This window comes from Kalmanozyma brasiliensis, assembly GCF_000497045.1.
Source record: "Kalmanozyma brasiliensis GHG001 unplaced genomic scaffold PSEUBRA_SCAF21, whole genome shotgun sequence".
NCBI classification, from domain to species: Eukaryota; Fungi; Basidiomycota; class Ustilaginomycetes; order Ustilaginales; genus Kalmanozyma; species Kalmanozyma brasiliensis.
Genome location: NW_015961961.1, coordinates 134,426 through 151,411, shown reverse-complemented (window position 1 = coordinate 151,411; position 16,986 = coordinate 134,426). Strand labels below are relative to the sequence as shown.

The window sequence follows — 16,986 nt, the reverse complement described above, 5'->3', positions numbered from 1 at the left end:
CAGCTTCAATATCGTGCCAATCACAATCTCTTTAGCTTTTGGGAGACGGAGAGCTGCTTACGGCTCAGCGCTATCGCATTGACCCGCCACTAAGAGGCCATACCACAGCACGGTCACGGTCACGGTCGTGGTCGTGGCCGAGCTCAAAGAAAGCTGTACAATTCAAAATTCAGTCGTTCCCGGCGGCATGACGAGCTCTAGGCGACGAAGAAAAACATTCCATGCTTCCCGTGTCTCCGCTTTGAACGGCCGCGGCCCCTCATTCTTCCGACGTCGTCCCTTCTGCTGCTTTACTCAGTACCCTCCGGACACAAACGCTCCGACACACCCTGCTGACATGGATCGAGATTCTCTTTGTGGACGGACCGCACCTTCGACAACTCTCGCAGGTGACCAACCTGACTTTTCTGTCGAACCAAGTTTTTCGGCACGGAGTAAAACATGAAGCAGCTGGATACATGTATCATATGTTGCTCTGTCTTTACATCTGCGGCCATAGAACCTTGAAAGCACCGCATCCCGTCCGATCTGCGAAGTTAAGCAAGGTATCGCCTAGTCAGTACTGCGGTGGGGGACCACGCGGGAATCCTAGGTGCTGCAGTTCTTTTTTGCTGTCCTCTTAGTAAAGATTGTTAAGACGCAGCCCCGTTCAGCAGTGTGTCAGCTGGCCCTCGCTGTGAGAAGCTGAGATGCAGACTCAGATCGCACCCTTGCGTGGACCCTTTTTTGGTCGTGTTGCACTTGGCGCGCATCTTGAACCGGGACCCGCTCCGGGTCTTGCTGCGACTCTTTTCGCCAGATGGCTTGACGAGCTTCCATCTTGACTTGAGCCATCCGACGGCTGACCCCACCACTCTTCAGTCACTCTTCGGCATCTCCGCTCATCACATCATCAGCCGTGCGAATTTGACGATGAAGGTCGCAATCATCGGAGCTGGGCCGAGTGCCCTAGTCACCGCCAAGACCATGCTCGAAGCGGCCGATTCCGATCCCAACTTCAAGCCAGAGATCACCATCTTTGAAGCTGAATCAGACATAGGTGGCACCTTCCGATATCGCTCCTACTCGAATGCCACACTCGTCTCGTCCAAACAGCTCACCTCGTTCTCCGACTTTCGCCTTCCCCTCGAGCACAAGGACCATCTCACCCTCGACGAATACGTCCAATACCTAGAGGACTATACTACACACTTCGATCTGAGGCAACGATGCAATTTCCGCATGAGGACAAAGGTCATCAAGTCGGTCAAGGTCGAAGGCGGTCATCTCTTGCGGTACCGCTCGCTGGATGCTGACCACAAAGACGCGGCGGATCGCTCGGAGCTCTTCTCTCACCTGTGTGTCTGCTCGGGTCTTCACGTCACACCCGCGATCCCAAGCATTCCGGGCCTGCCTCCTATCATCGAAGGAGATCAGGTCGTCACGGAGCCCATGGGCTCAAAGGAAACCGTTGCATCTCGCATCCTAGAGCCCATCCACCACGCATCAAACGCATCCGAAATCGTCACACTCCACTCGTCTCAATTCAAGGACCGCTCGCTGTATCGTGGCAAGCGCGTCATGATCATGGGTACAGGCGAGACCGGCATGGACATGGCCTACGAGGCGGTGAAGGCAGGTGCAAAAGAGGTCGTCCTCTGCACAAGATCGGGCTTCCTCCTCTTTCCAGCGGTTCTCGCCGATTTCGTCGTCTTCGGCAACGTCTTTGACGGCAACCTTCCCATCGATGGTCTCATCACCAACCTCTTCGAGACAGCCTACGTCCACCCTTGGGTTGCGGCTGCCCATCTGCGCTGGTTCGTCTCGGACTTTGTCATCAAGCGCCTTCTCTGGGCTCTGACCGGCACGCAGGCTGGGTGCAGTCAGTGGGTCGGCGAGTTGGAACCACATCGGTTGGGACGCGCCTACACTTTCCTCAACAAGAGCAGCAGAGCCATGCCATATATCAATCGCGGCTGGAAGAATCGTTCGCCTTTCTTGGAACGCATCACTCGCTACCTCGACCCACCGACGGTCAAGCCCGAAGAGGTGTCTGTCGACCTGGCTCCGAACCCCGCTCGCGTTCACGAGGATGGCATCGTCGAGTTCGTCCGCAATGGCCGCAAGGAGGATCTTCGCATGCGGAACCGCATCGTCAAGCCGGACGTCGTCGTCTACGCCACGGGCTACACTCAGCAGTTCGACTTTCTCTCCAAAGAGTATCCGGTTCCTGCCACTGTTCGTTGCAGAGACGTGTTCGACCCCGAAGACCCATCGGTGGCCTTCATTGGCTTCGTGCGACCCGGTGTCGGCGCCATCCCTCCCATCGCAGAGATGCAAGCACAGCTCTGGACGCTCATCCTCCGCGACCAGATCCCAGCACCGCTTTCGACACCTCACTACTACCTCCTCGTCAAAGAAAACGCAAGGATCAAGTACGGCGTCGACTACTCCTCCTACGTCTCGACCCTCGCGCGCGACATGGGCACCGCTCCGCCCCTTGGCCAGCTCTGGTGGGAACACGGTCTCAAAGTGACCCTCATCTACTGCTTTGGTGCTGCCTTCCCCACCTTCTACCGCCTGTTGGGCCCATATCGACACCCGGATGCCAGGCGCATCGTCGAGACCGAGATCTACGACACGATCCAACGTCGCGGTGTTGTCGGCAACCTCATGATGGGGTTGATCCCGATGATCTTTTACGCTTGGATCAACCTCGTCGCTCTCGTCCTGGAGAAAGTTTGGAACGTCGTGAATGCCGTCACGCGACCATTTTCACCACGTCGAAGCAAGGGAATGGCGCAGCAGTACGGGACAAACAAAGCACGTCGGTTCCAGAGCGATTTTGAACCCCTCGCCACCCCGGTAGCAGCTGTACCGATTGCACAGAAAGGCAAGGCGGGGCACCAACAACAGGCCGGCAAGGGTAGGATGCTTCGTCTGTTCGCGCTCTTTGCTGCCGTCCTAGCGGTGGTCAGCCCGGGGGTCGAGGCCAACACCGAGATTCGAAACTTCGGTCCGGTCCTCTGTCGTGCGGACGAATACGGTCATCTGGCGGCCAGGGCTGCGGATCAGCTCTCGGCGAATTGGTGAGTTGTCGCGCTTCGTCCATGTAGACCAGTGTTTGCGATCACAGTCGTTGCTACTGGAATACATCGTTTTCTTTCAATGTGTGGCACGACTGTGGTCGCTTGTACATTGTGAGGAGAGCTTTGATTGACAAGACCTTCTTTGATTCGCACAGGCCGATCTTGCGTCCGACCTCCAAGCCGTCCCTATTCACCGTCCATCCAACCGCTTCGTCCACCCTACTCGATTCCAAAAGCGGCGCCTGGCTTGTGCTCGATCTTGCCAGTTCCTCCTTCACGCTCCCCACCCCTCGGCAGGCGGGGATGTACGCCGACCTTAACCCGCGCGATCGCTACGTCCGCCAGTGGATCGATTCGATCGCGTGGTACTTCGCCAAGCGCTTCACGCTTCGTGCTTCGGTAGCGGCACATCTGGCGCTGGATGTGGAGCTGGACGTGGTTGGACCTGAAGAGGTGTTGAGGATGGGAGGGGTCGAGTGGCGAGCGGAACTGGTGGACACCGTGAAAGTAGACCGGGAGAGGGGGGGAAAGACGCAGGTGCCGAATCACGCAGTGGTGACGTCGATCGTGCCGAAGGAGACGGGCGCACCGAACAAGAAGGACAGGGTGGTGTTCGAGCAGCCGGACAGAGTTGAGGTGCCAGCGGAGATCCTCGCAAATGACACGATCAGGATGACGAAGGACCCAAGCGATGTGCCCCGCTTCCCGTGTCCCAAGTTGTACCTGCATCTGGTGGTGAGGAAGATCGGGGTTGCGATTCCACCAGCAGATGTGGAGAGGGAGGATTCTCCGTTGTTCTGGCTCGCGGAGAAGGTCTTTGGTTCGTTAGCAACCGATTCGAAGACGGGGGACGGAGAAGGGGAAAGGACGGCACCGATTCATCTCACACTCGAGAGACTGTACCTGGGTGCTGTACCGGCAACGGCATTGAGCATGGCGCTGCCGATGGCGATGATGGTCGTAGTTGGATGGTGGGGTGTCCGGCCGCTGCTGGATGGGATGCTGCCAAAGATGGGCAAGGGAGGAAAGGACGAGTAGCCGTGATCTCTTCACACGCTCGACAAGCAGAAGCGATATTGGGAACATGGGTATGCGTGTATTCCAAAACGAGCCACAAAACTAGCAGTAAACAACGATGTTCAAGCTCTACTCTCCCTCTTCAACCCTTCAACGCCTTCTTGGCGTTCTTAAAGCTCAAATGGGCCAACGCATTATACAAGTTGAACAACCTCGCAGCCTCCTTGTCCTCCTCGAACGGATACTTTGCCCCAATAGCAACTGCGGCCGCATAACCACTGACAATGGCGATCTCCTGCATATTGACCAGCGTCCAGCCACCACAGTAGTTGGTGTGGTTGGCGTTGTTGATCAGCCACAGCCAGGGGACCACGTAGGCATAGTGCGTCCAACGATGCGATTGTTGCTTCCACCACTTCTCGAGGATGATCTTGTCCTTGGAAATTTCGTCCTTGGTCCATTTGTCCGAGAGTTCCTTGTTGAGGAAGATGGTTTGGAAGACGTGATCTTCGACGGGGGGATCTTTGAGGTCTTTGGGATCGGTAGAGGGGAGTTGGGAGAGCTCTTTCTCCTGAGAATCGCCCTGTTTGCCATGGGGACCCTGGCGCTCGCGTGGAGGCGCAGACTCGGGCGACCTCGCCCCGTGCTCCCTCGGTCCCGTCGGACCAGAGCCCGAGAATTGCGGTTGATAGTTGGTCAGATCAAACGACATCTCGATCAACGCCGGATCGTCCTCGTACATCTTGATCAGGTACAGCGGCTTCCAGTTCTTCTCGGCAAACTCAAACTTCTCCTTCGTCTCCTTGTCGTCCCGGTTCTTGGCATTGTACTTGGCGTCGTAGGTCATCTGGTAGTGCTTGCACATGTAGTCGTAGTCGTTGTGCGTGGTGGTAATGTCCCAACGGTAGACGATGGAGCCGAGGATCTTGCGCTCCTTCCAGGTGGCCGACTTACCGAGGATCTTGAGCGACGTGTCTGCGTCACAGGCGAGAATGAGCTCGTCGAACACCTCGGTGCGTTCGTCCTCATCGCCGGTGGTGAGAGGCTTGCCGTCCTTGTCGACGCGACGGGAGGTGACAAGAATGTTGCCGCCCTGCTTGCGGGCGAGGGCGGTGTTGCGTTGGATCGAGGTGACTTCGCGACTCGTCTCGATGCGAATGTTGCCGTTCTTGGTCACCTCGTCTTCCCAGGCTGCGTAGACACGCGCGAGCTCCGGGAACGCCATCATCGTTGGCACGCTAGCCAACAGACTGTCTTCCGAGAATTCGAACAGTCGCATGCTAGGGTCCAGGAAGACTCGCTCCAAGATGGCAGACGAGATGTGCTTCGTATCGTTGCCCGTGCCGAAGAAGAGCGCGACCAAGGGGTACACCATTCGCTCACCGAACTCGTCCGAGAAGCCGAACATTTTCAACATCTTGTGCACGGGGATGACGGCGAACAACACCTCGAAGCGCTTGATCGTCTTGAGTGTCGTACCGAATTTCTTGATGTCCTTGGCATACTTCTCGACGAGCTCGGAGGGGAAGACGTTGGACCAGAACGACTCTTTGCCTTTTCCGAACGAAATCTGCATGCCCACCTCCTGAGCCTTGAACCCGAGCACATGCTCAAAGACCTTGAAGGTGTTGTAGAACACAGGGGAGGCACCTTGGACACCGTCGTTGATGTACTGCGACTTGTACTTGGCTGGGTCGGGGAGCTGATAGGAGGTCGCCGAGCCACCGAGCGTGCACTGCTTGTCGTAGAGGGTTACGTCGAACTCGTTGGGCGAGGCGGAGAAGGCGTGGCACGCAGACATGCCAGAGGCACCGGCGCCGACGACGATGACTCGCTTCTTGCCTTTGCTGGCATGGCTGCCGTTGCCGTTTGCGCTCGACATAGTGGGATGATACTGAATTGTGATGGTGGGAGAGCAAGAACGAAGCTTCCCTTTCACAGCAATATAGAGGAGAGGTAGGGATCCCGAACGTTAGTCATCTCAATGAGAAGCAGCAGGCTGAGCGACATGTGTTTGCAAGCATCACATCGGTAACGGGAAGCAGGACCCTGACGAAAGCCCTGAGAGCTGGCTCCGATTCGATTCCCGCTACGAAGAGCGGTTGGCTAAGGGCATGACGCTGCAGAGCGAAGATTAGCAAAGCGCATGGCTGCTGGCTGCAAGGACGTCATAGCCGCCAAATTTGCCGATGCGGTTGACACCTGCTCCCGCATGAAGTTTCGATTTTGGCCTCCACTCGCCCAAGGCACAATCGGGCTTAGGACAACGCAGATCGGTTCGATAGGGCCATCCGACACGGCGCGTCCTGCTCGACTTCTCACGCTGCGCCGTTGAACCCTGGCTGCGAAGAAGCGGAAGACCAACACTTTTTAGAGTTGCGCTTCGAGCATCGTCTTCCTCTCTGAGATCACATTGAAACTCTTCACAAGTCACAACCTGCTAGGCTTCCTTCCAGCCACTTCATCCCGCGACTCACACGATAAGCTTTCCCACGCCCACTTCCGCGCTTCGGCCAGGTCCCGCTCAAGTCATACCGCAACTCAGCCAGACCCTCGACTCAACAGCTAGGCTCATCGGCACGCCCTTCTCACAGCCTTACTCAGCGCAAACGCCTCGTCGGAGCACCCTACGGACGTCTCGATCCCGCCCATCAGCTTCGCTCACCGAGACTGCTCGGCGCAAACGTTTGCTCAGCACTTGCACCGTGCACGAGCCTTCGCCGGCGCAGCCATTGGTCATCGACTTCCCCGCGCAGCACTCGTGTATGAGTACTCGGCCACTTTGTGGCTAGTCGGCTCCTCTCCCCTCCTCTCTCCATACAACACTATCGGCTGCTCTCTTCGATCCTCTCGCTCACATCTCCTTCCCGCTCCATCAAAGCAGCCTTGTCTCTCGAAGTTGCGCAACCATTCAAGCAAGGTCAGCTCGACACAGCTCTCGCAGCTCTCGCAACTATCGCAGCAAGCTCTCTCCGCTCGTCATCGAACGAGCCATCCGCGCTGAAACCAGGTCGGTCAGTCTCCTGATTCGAGTGGATCGGTATGTCGCCATCTGCGACTGGTCCGTCGGCCTCATCGTCAAGGACGACTCAGTCAATCATCAGAGACGAGGAGATGCGAGATGTCGGTGATCGCAATGGTCAATCCAGCCAGCCCGTCACCTTCGCGAGCCCAGAAATTAAGGCCCTTTCCAGGCTTCGCTCTGACCCGCGCTTTCTTCAGCGCGTGCGTTCCGCCGACGTGGGTCAGGCATTCCAGCTCAAGCTGGCGTCCGACGACGATAAGCCCCAGTGGTTCCCAGAGTACGAAGTGCTACGTTTGGTCGAATTCTTTTCGTGCTGGGTCATGGAGTGGGAGACCGGCATGGACGGGCTTGCCATACAAAATCCGGAACCAAAGGATCTCGGCGATGTGATTCCTCCTTGGGATTTTATCTGGACCGATAATTATCTTTGCGATCCATCCGTAGCACCGGTCTCCCAGATCCCTGCGGAGCCGAAGGTCAACGGCTACGAGATCACTGACGAGCTGTGCGCCATGGCTGGTTGCGATTGCGAAGACGACGTATGTGATCCGCGCAATTGCGCATGCCTGCGTCGGGCTGCTGACTGCTATCCGTACCAAGGCGGACATTATCAGAGGATGTTTGCCTCTTCCGACGACACAAAGAATGCTTCGGACGATGAAGATTTAGGGGCGGCACGCCGCGACTTTGTCTACCTCAAGGACGGCAGCATCGACAAGAACGTCCTCCTCGGCACGCCCATCTTCGAGTGCAACAAATCGTGCTCTTGCTCCTCCTCTTGCCGAAATCGAGTCGTACAGAAGGGCAAAAAGGCTCGTCTCGCCTTCGTCAAGACGAAAGAGAAAGGCTGGGGCATCAAGGCACTTGATATCATTCCAGAGCGAACCTTCGTGGGCGCCTATGGCGGCGAGCTTCTCAATGACACGGAAGCAGAGAGACGCGCCGGAGTCTACGACCAAAAGCTCGGCACCACGTACCTGCAAAATGTCGACAGTCACATTATCAAGGTCCACCTCACCCGTCAGATCATCGAGAAGGACCTCGCCGAGAAAGGAGAGCTCAACGACTACCGTGGTAACAATGCCAACAAGCTCAAGCTGGTAGACCTCGTCACCAAGGCCGCCGATGCCATCGAGATCTACGAAGATTATTGGAATTTCCTCGAGGCTGGGCACCCCGTCAAAGACAATCTATATGATGCTGAAGTCCGTGTCAGGGACAAATTGCCCCCTGGTCCAGAGGATGGACGCATTTTCGCACGCGCCAAGAACGATGCGTACCAATGGGCTCTCGACAAAGCTCGACGCACACGCAAAAAGCACTCTCAAAAGAATCCCGAAGTCAAGATGGACGATCCCTACCATCCTGATCGAGATTTCGACCACCCTGCCTGGATTTTCCTCAAGCTCGGCACAACGGAGCAGAACGACCTTCGAAGGATGGCCGTGGAGCGATCCAACATGGAGGATGAGCGCATGGTGACGGTCGACTCTGCGCTCTGGGGCAACCACACGCGCTTCTTCAACCACTCTTGCGATCCCAACATTTGTCACGTCCCGGTCTACACCGATAACGCCTCGCTTATGCGACCCCTCTTGGCCTTCTTCACGCTTCGGGAGATTGCACCGGGCGAAGAGCTCTGCTTCAGCTATGCCGGTGACATGGGCTCGAATGAAGTCGACGTTGCCATCGCCGCTTCGGCGCCACAGAGCCCTGCCAAAGGTCGTGCGAGGGCCAAGCCAACCATGATCCACCCGCCCTCGACCCGACCTGGTGCCGAGACCGAAGCTGCGATCACGGCGACCGAGGCCGACGGTGCAGCCGCTGCGATCAATCCGGCAAAGGAAAGATTCCTGAACATCAAATGCAAGTGCGGCGCTGCGAACTGCACCGGTCGCGTGTTCTAAAGCCGAGCGTCTCGTCCGTTCCCGTCCTCCGGCGCCCAACTAGCATACTCGTCCTTGCTTCAGCATCATGCGATTCACACGCTGCACCGGAGTCTTTCGTGCATGTTCTCTCAATGTCACGATCCATCATCCTGCCACAAACGACAGAGCAGAGGGTTTGGGAATTGAGCGTGGACCTCCAAATTCGGGTCCCACCAAATGAATTGATTGATGCTGATGCTGATGCTAGATTTGCTGCTGCTGCGCCTGCTGTGCCTGATGATGAGCCACAACGCGCACGAGCAGCGAGTTGAGTCGGGCGATGCTGACGATTTGGGTGCCCTGCAGCGTCTTGTCGCCATCTCCCGCGCCCGTCCTCCCTCCGCTCACGCTCGACTCTCCAATACTGGCAGTCTCTGCGGACGCACCGCCCATCGGGGGCAAAGGCGAGAGTGGAGAATGCGGGCTGCTGGCCGAGCGCGCCGAGTTGCTCCTCGCCATGCCGCTGGCGTTGGCCACGCCCAGCCTCGTCACCGCCGTCGAGGGCGGGTAGAGCGAGAGCGAAGCGGAGCCTTTGGTATGCGACCGTGTCTCGCCCGCACTAGCGTTACTCGTGTTTGCCGACGACGTGGAAGGCGGAATGAGCAGCTCCCTCTCATGCCTGCCAACGCCAGACGGCGCATAGTAGTGGCGCGACGTCGACGCCGCACGATCCAGCATCGCTGGTGCGCGCAACGAAGCACTCGCAGGCACTGCACCCCGACCCACCGTCATCGCCCGCGTCAATCCCGTCTGCTGCCCACCCTCTTCCGTCGCCACAAGTGTGTCTCGTAGCACCTGCAGACTCGCCATCTCCGTCGCCCTCCCCACTGGACCCCGCATCGCTTTTTGCTTGATACACGCCTCCACCTGGCCCCGGATCGCCTGAACCCAGCTCTCCGCCTTGTCCCCGCTCTCGAAGCTAAACATGAACCGTTCTTCGCTCCCACCCGCCCAGGAGGCGGGGGAAGAAAGCGTAAAGCTGTGCTTCATAAACGCGCGCTCAACGGTGACATTGAAGCTCCGCGGCAGCGGCGAATCGCTCGTGTCCGCAACATCGACCTCCGTTCCCCCGTAGAAGCGGGCATTTCGACCCGCGCGAACGAACACCACCTGCTTTGGCCCGAGCGTCTTGGTCCACATGGTGAAACTCGCCTCGTTCGACCCCGCAAAGGTCAGGATGGGCGGCTCGAACGTCATATCCTGCGCATAGAGGCGGATGGCCAGATCGGGGTCCGGAGCGGGGATCACGAGCGTTACGGGCTCGGCGGGTTGCGCGTACGTCAGACGTGTAGGGAGTTTGCCATCTTTGACGCGGATGGCGAAGCGCGGCTCGAACCGGTCCAACGCCTGCACGAGCGGTTCCGAGCGGATGGACAGGTAGATGCGGCTGAGTGTACGGTCCGATAGGACTTCGTGTGGGTCGTGTTGGCGGAAGACGCTGACAAAATCGGCCTTGGATAGCTCCGGGCATGGCGCGCTGAACAGACCAGGTGTGTCGACCGTTGCAGGACGCGGGAAATTCGGCGCCGTCTCCGAGGCAGGACCAGCGGGCGAGTCGGTGTGCAGCGCATCGTTGAGCGCCATGATCGCAAACACCAGGTCGGACGCAATCTGGGCGGTGAAGGTGGGCTTGATCATCGAGGCATTGTGCTGCGTCCAGCTCTGCGCAAAGTGCATCAGCAGCGCCTCGAACGCGTCGAGGTCGGTGGGGAAGCGCAGGTCGAGCAGCAGGGTGCGCAGCGCAGACTCGATGGACACGCCGACGTGGCGATGCTGCGAGACGTACGCCTTGAGGATCTCTCGTCGCGATGGGTGGGTGAGGTACTGCGTCAGATCGTGTCGGTCGAGTTCTGGAGTCTGGTACAGAAGCTGCGCGATGGATGCAGGCGTGGGTTCCAAGCCCGTCTTGGCGACGAGTGCCCGCACGGCGGCATCCGGATGCTTGCTAAAGTGCGAGACGAAGCCCCAAAGGACTGGGTTCTGGGCGCGAGTCTTGGCTGACGACGTGCGTGTGTTGCTCGTGACGCTGACCTTTAGTCGATGCAGCTCGAGGATGTTCTTGACGCTAAACTTCCATGACAGCGAAGGCAGGACCGCCGCCTGCTTCATCTTGCCCAACGTCTGGCCGATTTCGGCGCCAGGAGCGGCGACGGGCTTTGCGATGACTAGAATGTCGCTGAACAGAAAAAGGTATCGATCTTTGATGGTTGTCGCGCTGATGACCTGGAAGACGGGGTCGGATGCGAGCAGTTTGCGCGGTGGATCTCGCATATCCTCTGGTGTTGCTCCGGGGACTGTCTGACTCGGGCCAGCGATTGACAGCATGCGGCTGTAGCGGTGGATCATGGCTTCCGTGCTTGGAGCCAGCAATCTTGTCGCGTTCTCAGGGTAATGAGAGGACGACGATGAGCTGTCGGGATCCGCTGTGACGTCGTAGAGTTCAGTCCGATTCCGACCACTAGCCATGGATGAGATGGATGCATTGCGTTGCAGGTCGGCTTGTGCGGCCGCCTTGTCCGTCCACTGTCTGCCGGGCAATCGATGCTCGAATGTGGCGTCATGGTCCCGCTCGCGCTGAGTCAATTCATTGGACGCACCAAGGTGTGAAACGTCGACGGTGGCGAGAGGCTGTGTAGCAGTTGCAGCGGGGCCTGGCGTCGCATCCGTCAGAATGGGTGCCGAAATGAAAGTGGCTTCGGTCGGTAGCTTTGGCGATTCCTCTCTTTTTGCACGACGAGCCCAGAAGCTCGACCCATCCTTTTCCTTGGCGGATGAAGGCGTCCTTCGCAGAGTCGACGCCTTGCGGCGTATCGATGAGAACAGGCCCAGCTGCTTGCCGTTGGCCTCCTGGTCGCCCTTCGAAGCGGCAGCTGCCAATGGCGAGTCCGGGTTGTCCGAGTGGCCCGACTTTGGCGGTACTGGTGGACCCGTGGGTGCCGGAGAAGCAAGCGCTGGCGCAACGGTCATGTGACTGAACCCATCCTGACTCTGCACCGGGCTCGCAAGGGCCAGCCCGGGAAACGGATGCAGCTTCTCGTTTGCAGCCAGGGCTGAGAGATCTGCCGATGGACGCTGTGAGTGGCTGATCGAATAGACCGACATGTGCTCCGTGAAGCGGCTACCGCTCGTGTTACTGCGCTCGAGCTTCGGGGCTGACGGCATGGCGATTGTACGTGACGCCGACGTGCTTCCGGGAGATGTTTCGTTTGAGCCTGCAAGATGATTTGTGCGAGCCAGCTTTCCAAGCTCGTCCGCGATGCGATCGACCTTGCGGAGGTAGTCGTCGTTCACCTCTCCGTCAGCATCGTTCAGGTCAGTAATTGAGAGTTTGCTGCTGGTGTTAGACGACGAAACGTATTGGCGAGCTGCGGGGACCAGCAGATTGCCGCCGCGATATACGCCTATTGGAGCGGAATCCTGAGAATCTTGGTCCAGGTCGTCGCCGTACTTGGCTACAAAGCTGGAACCGAGCATTTCTTGAGCCCGTGAAGAAGGGTTTGCGTGCAAGCTCGTAACGTTGAGAATCTCGAAGTCCGACAACCGCCCGTTGGTTGTGGTCGTGCCCACTGACTGTCGACTGCGCTGATCTGCTTCCGTCATCGCCTCATCCTCAGATACCTCCATCAAAGGCGAGCCAATGGCAGGCCCGGCTTGAAAGTGCCTTCCCTCTTCGAATGACCTCTGACGGGCGTCTCCTTCGCGACGGCTCTCCGAACTTTCCCTCCCGAACTGAAGGGTCCCGCTGCTAGCGATCGACGTTGGCCAGTCGCCCCTGGTCTTGCGGGCATCGGCCAGACCGCGCGTGGAATGGCTCTGATCTCCGCTTGGCGAGTCCGGCGACATTGTGTGTGCTGACGACATCAACGAATTAGAGAGACGCAGTGGCAAGTTGAACCCGCCAGGGCTTGCGCCCATCCAAGGCGTTCTGCGCGTCTCGCCGAATTCGGTCTCGGTGCTGGGAGAAGGGTCGATTGGCACACTGGCTACGCTACGATGGAAGAGACGTTGAGGCGGTGTCGTGGGGAAATCCGCAGCGTCGTGTGAAAGCTGTACATGCTTGGGACTAGCATCTTTCGACGAGAATCCAGCATTTTGCGCGACCGCAGCATCGACGCGACGGCTGCTGTCCGGCTCGACCGAAGCAGGGTAGTGAGGCGTATCGCCAGCCTTCGAAGTTTGATCTCTCTCAGGTAGGCCAACCTCGTCATCGTCGGCTTCGTCGCTACCGTCCTCTTCGTCATCGGCGCCTGTAGCAGGTGAGTAGAGCTGATAGAAGGCGTCGTCCTCCATGGACTCTTGATCTGTGTAGGATCCAGGACTGGAGAGAAGGTCTTGGGATGCTGGCTGCTGCACGTTGAGTCGAGACAGGGACTGCCGTAGTTCCGAGACGCGCTCGGACTCGCCGTGTCCGGATGCCTGGGTCGGTGGACATCCAGTGTGTTCCTCGACTAGCACCCGCGGCTGCACTAGATCTGCCTGCTCCGGATCCGCTCCTGCTGCGTCCAATCCGAGACCAACGAGGCCTGCCCGACGCCTCCTCCAAGAATCACTACTGAGGTCGACGTGAACACCATCGTCCTCGGAATGATAGCCACCCTGTGTCGAGGAAGCCTGCATCGTCACGTCGCCGTCATCTTCGTTCACCAGATACCTGCCCATTGCCCTGTCAAGAGAGCTCTGCGCCGCGTCGGTGTCGATGGAAGTGGACGGGACCGACGGCGAGGCTTCGAGCGCAAAGCTGTCCTCGTTACTGAGACGCGCCATGGCGCTTTCACGGTTCCGTTCTTGGATATGACGAGCCGTGGCATTGGTAGCGATGCTGTGTGCATAATGCGACGCAAGGGACGCATCCGAGGACGAGGCTTTCAGGCCTGCTGATGTCACGTCTAGCTGTGGCGTATCTGGAGAGGCAGCAGCAAAGGTCTGAGCGGTCATTCCTGCTGCGCTTGCCGGGCTGAGAGCTTGACGGAACGTCGGAGCAGGTGTTGGTGAAGCGAGCGCATCCAGACGCGAAATAGGCGGTGGGATCGGAGACGATGGCGGTCGAATGACGACACCTACGGGACTGATGCTCTCGTCGACGGCGGGAGAGTTGGTGATGACTTGTGGCAATCGCAGGCGAGCGCCTGGTGCGGGTGCGATGGTCGCCAGACCTGAACCCTGAGTCTGATCCGAGGCTGGCTGAGCTGCTGATGTGGCAGTGCCTCGGCCTCTGGTGCTGAGCTTGCGCATCATCTCTGTCCTCGCAATTTGGCGTTGCGACTGTTGACGCGATAGGCTCGACGCTGCTTCTGCGATGGAAGCGGGCGGTGAATCGGCCTCTTGGACAGTCTCTTCTGGTACGGGTACTTCGGTGGGTGTGGAGGAAGCCGGCTTGAGCATGCTCTGACGCTCAACACGCCGCTGATGAATGCGAGAGATGCGCTTGGATGCAGGACCGGGGACAGCGAGAAAGACGCCTTGGACGAAATCGGCCTTGTTCTGCGCTTCTGCCATGGCAGTGAGGCCGTTGATGGTACGGCTCCTTCGGAGCGAAGGTCGATTCTTGACCGACTGTCGCTTGAGCCTGGTTTCGTGTGCAGACTCGTCGTCGGACGCCATGTCGGTTGTGTCGTTGTCGGGGCCGGACATGCGAGTCGGCGACGGTGTCGCAGCGCCGCGACCGATCAGAGTGCCGTCAGGGGTGTGATCATAGAAGACGTCGGAGCCGCTGTTGCCGAGGAGCTTCTCGAGAGCGTAGGCACGTGCGGCCTGACTGGCAGCGCTGGTGCTAGCGCTTCTTTGCAGTCCTGCAGATTCTCGTTCGAGTAGGATGCGGGCTCGAAGCTGCTCCAAGGAGGGCAACGGAGAGCGATTGAAGGTGCGAGGGTTGGAACGGTCTTGCAGGAACATGGGAGATCGAGAGCGCTCGATGGAGTCGTTGGGTGATGGAGCCGTAAGCATGGCTTGTGGTGGCAGTGCTGAGGTGGAAGCGGCCGCGTTGTCGACAGGATAAGGATCAAGATGATGTGTGTCGCCCGATTGCGGATCTTTCGCAGACGTCCAATTGTGTCCTGGCCCGGTTTCTGGATAGCTCGTGGACGTTGGCTGTGACTGCTGACCAACATCGGTCGTCGAATGATTGAGAGACGTTGCAAAGCCACTGCTGGCTAAAGGCGGACTCGACTCGGTTGGAAAAGCTCCGGGGACGACAGGCGTTTCTGCTCTTGCCTTGGTCTCTCTTTGTGATGCTGCACGCCTGAGCATGGCAATGGCGTTGGTACGGGCCACCGAGCCCTGCCGGCTCAGCGCTGAACTAGCATCGACCATGTTTGAAGGCCCAGCTGCGGAGTGCCCTGAAGATGTCGAGGCTTGCATCATGGTATTCCCGATGATGGGTATCGAAGCTCCACAAAGGTCTGCTGACGTCGCCTCACCTTACGATGATCAAATGTAGCCGCTTCGCGACCTTTCTATCGCATCAGCAGCATAGTCGAAGGAGGAAGGATCGTGTGGATGACGGACGATGAGGAGCTGGTCGGATGTCGAGGCTGGATGCGTGCGCCGAGCCGCTGAGCGCTCCGACAATGCTAAGTCCAGAGGGATGCTGAAACGCAAGAGGTGGTTTCTTGTTCGGAACGGTCGAGAGAGTACCGCTTGAGCTGCAAGATGGAGATCGAATGAGGTTGAAAGATGTTGATCGGCGAGCTCGCAGACTGCTGACCGAAAAGAAGCTGATTGTGACTCCTGAGTATGGTTGGTAGATGCGTGCGCTTGAGCGAAAGAGGAGCGACGGGTATCGATGCAATTGTGTGTGTGCGTGCGTGCGAGAATGCAAGTGCTGCTACCGCTGCTGCTGGTAGAGAGACTGGTCAAGGATGCCAACCTTGTCGCTTCTTGCGCATGTGCTAGCTGTGAGGATGGTGTGTATGTGACTGTAGCAAGTAGGGACTGATATCTTTGAAAGGGTTTCCAGGAAAGTGCTTGCTCGCTTGTCCGTGCATTCGGCTGTGCGTGTGTCTGTCTCGGCGCTGAGCTCGAAATCTGACTTTTCCGCCTTTTCTTCCACAAATTCACAGCTCAGCAGGCACAAAGCCTTGAATTTGACGCGCCCGTTGAGTGCTGCGCCGCGGAACACCAACACCCACACAGAGAGAGCAACACAAGTCGAGCGGCAAAGCCGAACATCTTTCGGCACGGTTCCGAGGCTAGGCAGGGCTGTTCATTCATCCAATTCCCACGCTTGACCATAAGCGAAGCCATCTAATCAGTCAGCAACACAGGCGAAAGGTCAGTTGACCCTCGTCGGATCAGCGTTCCGATTGCGACGACCTTGACAGCGTCGGTACAAGCCGGCGGTAGGCGCGAGTAAGAATCATTTTTCGACCCTGATTTTCGGTGGTGTTTTTGCTCGCTCAATTTTTACCGCAACGCAATCTCCAAGTCTTGGGCATGTCAAACTTCGTCGAGAACATCGCCCGTTGACATCGTAGCAGGCTCTTCGTGCGGCTCAGGTTATGACGGTCATGATTTGGTCAGACACATTGGATATCAACAAGATGGGGCATATATTGGTGAAGAGAAAAGGATGGACAAGGGGCAGCACATGAAGATAGACAGCCGTTGACCTCGTGACTGGAGGGGCAAGGCGACTGCCAACCAAAAAGCCCTGCACCCAAGTCCACTGACCCTACATCTTCAAGAGAGAGTTTCATGACATCCATTAGCAAGTGCAGAGAGATGACCACCAGTTGCGACAGCGTCGGATCGCCATTTCCCGCTCGATCTCGATTGTTACTCGCCGCCTTCACCTCTCTACCACAAGTGATGAAGAGCGAGCAACAGGATTAAAAGCAGAAACGACGGAAGGACGCCGCCGAATGGCGCAGTTGAGGGAGGAGGAAGGTATTGCGGAACCGCGGGTATATACGAACGCAGACATCGGTATCAAGGTTTCAAGACTCGATCC

The 16,986-nt window shown here is 58.0% G+C and overlaps 4 protein-coding genes across 4 annotated transcripts; 2 read left to right on the top strand and 2 right to left on the bottom strand.

Annotated features, from left to right (window-relative positions):
• Nucleotides 1–912: 912 nt before the first annotated feature.
• On the top strand, nt 913–4,106 carry PSEUBRA_003310 (Flavin monooxygenase-like protein; the record flags this gene model as incomplete). Its single annotated transcript, XM_016436433.1, has 2 exons — nt 913–3,068; nt 3,224–4,106. The coding sequence occupies 2 exons, from the start codon at nt 913–915 to the stop codon at nt 4,104–4,106; spliced, it is 3,039 nt and encodes a 1,012-aa protein (XP_016292137.1).
• Nucleotides 4,107–4,227: 121 nt separating this feature from the next.
• On the bottom strand, nt 4,228–5,967 carry PSEUBRA_003309 (uncharacterized protein; the record flags this gene model as incomplete). Its single annotated transcript, XM_016436416.1, has 1 exon — nt 4,228–5,967. The coding sequence occupies one exon, from the start codon at nt 5,965–5,967 to the stop codon at nt 4,228–4,230; it is 1,740 nt and encodes a 579-aa protein (XP_016292136.1).
• A 1,232-nt stretch (nt 5,968–7,199) lies between these two features.
• PSEUBRA_003308 (Pre-SET domain protein) lies at nt 7,200–9,017 on the top strand (the record flags this gene model as incomplete). Its single annotated transcript, XM_016436434.1, has 1 exon — nt 7,200–9,017. The coding sequence occupies one exon, from the start codon at nt 7,200–7,202 to the stop codon at nt 9,015–9,017; it is 1,818 nt and encodes a 605-aa protein (XP_016292135.1).
• A 225-nt stretch (nt 9,018–9,242) lies between these two features.
• Nucleotides 9,243–15,347, bottom strand: PSEUBRA_003307 (Sec7 domain protein; the record flags this gene model as incomplete). Its single annotated transcript, XM_016436426.2, has 1 exon — nt 9,243–15,347. One exon carries the CDS (start codon nt 15,345–15,347, stop codon nt 9,243–9,245), a length of 6,105 nt encoding a protein of 2,034 aa, XP_016292134.2.
• Nucleotides 15,348–16,986: the final 1,639 nt, after the last annotated feature.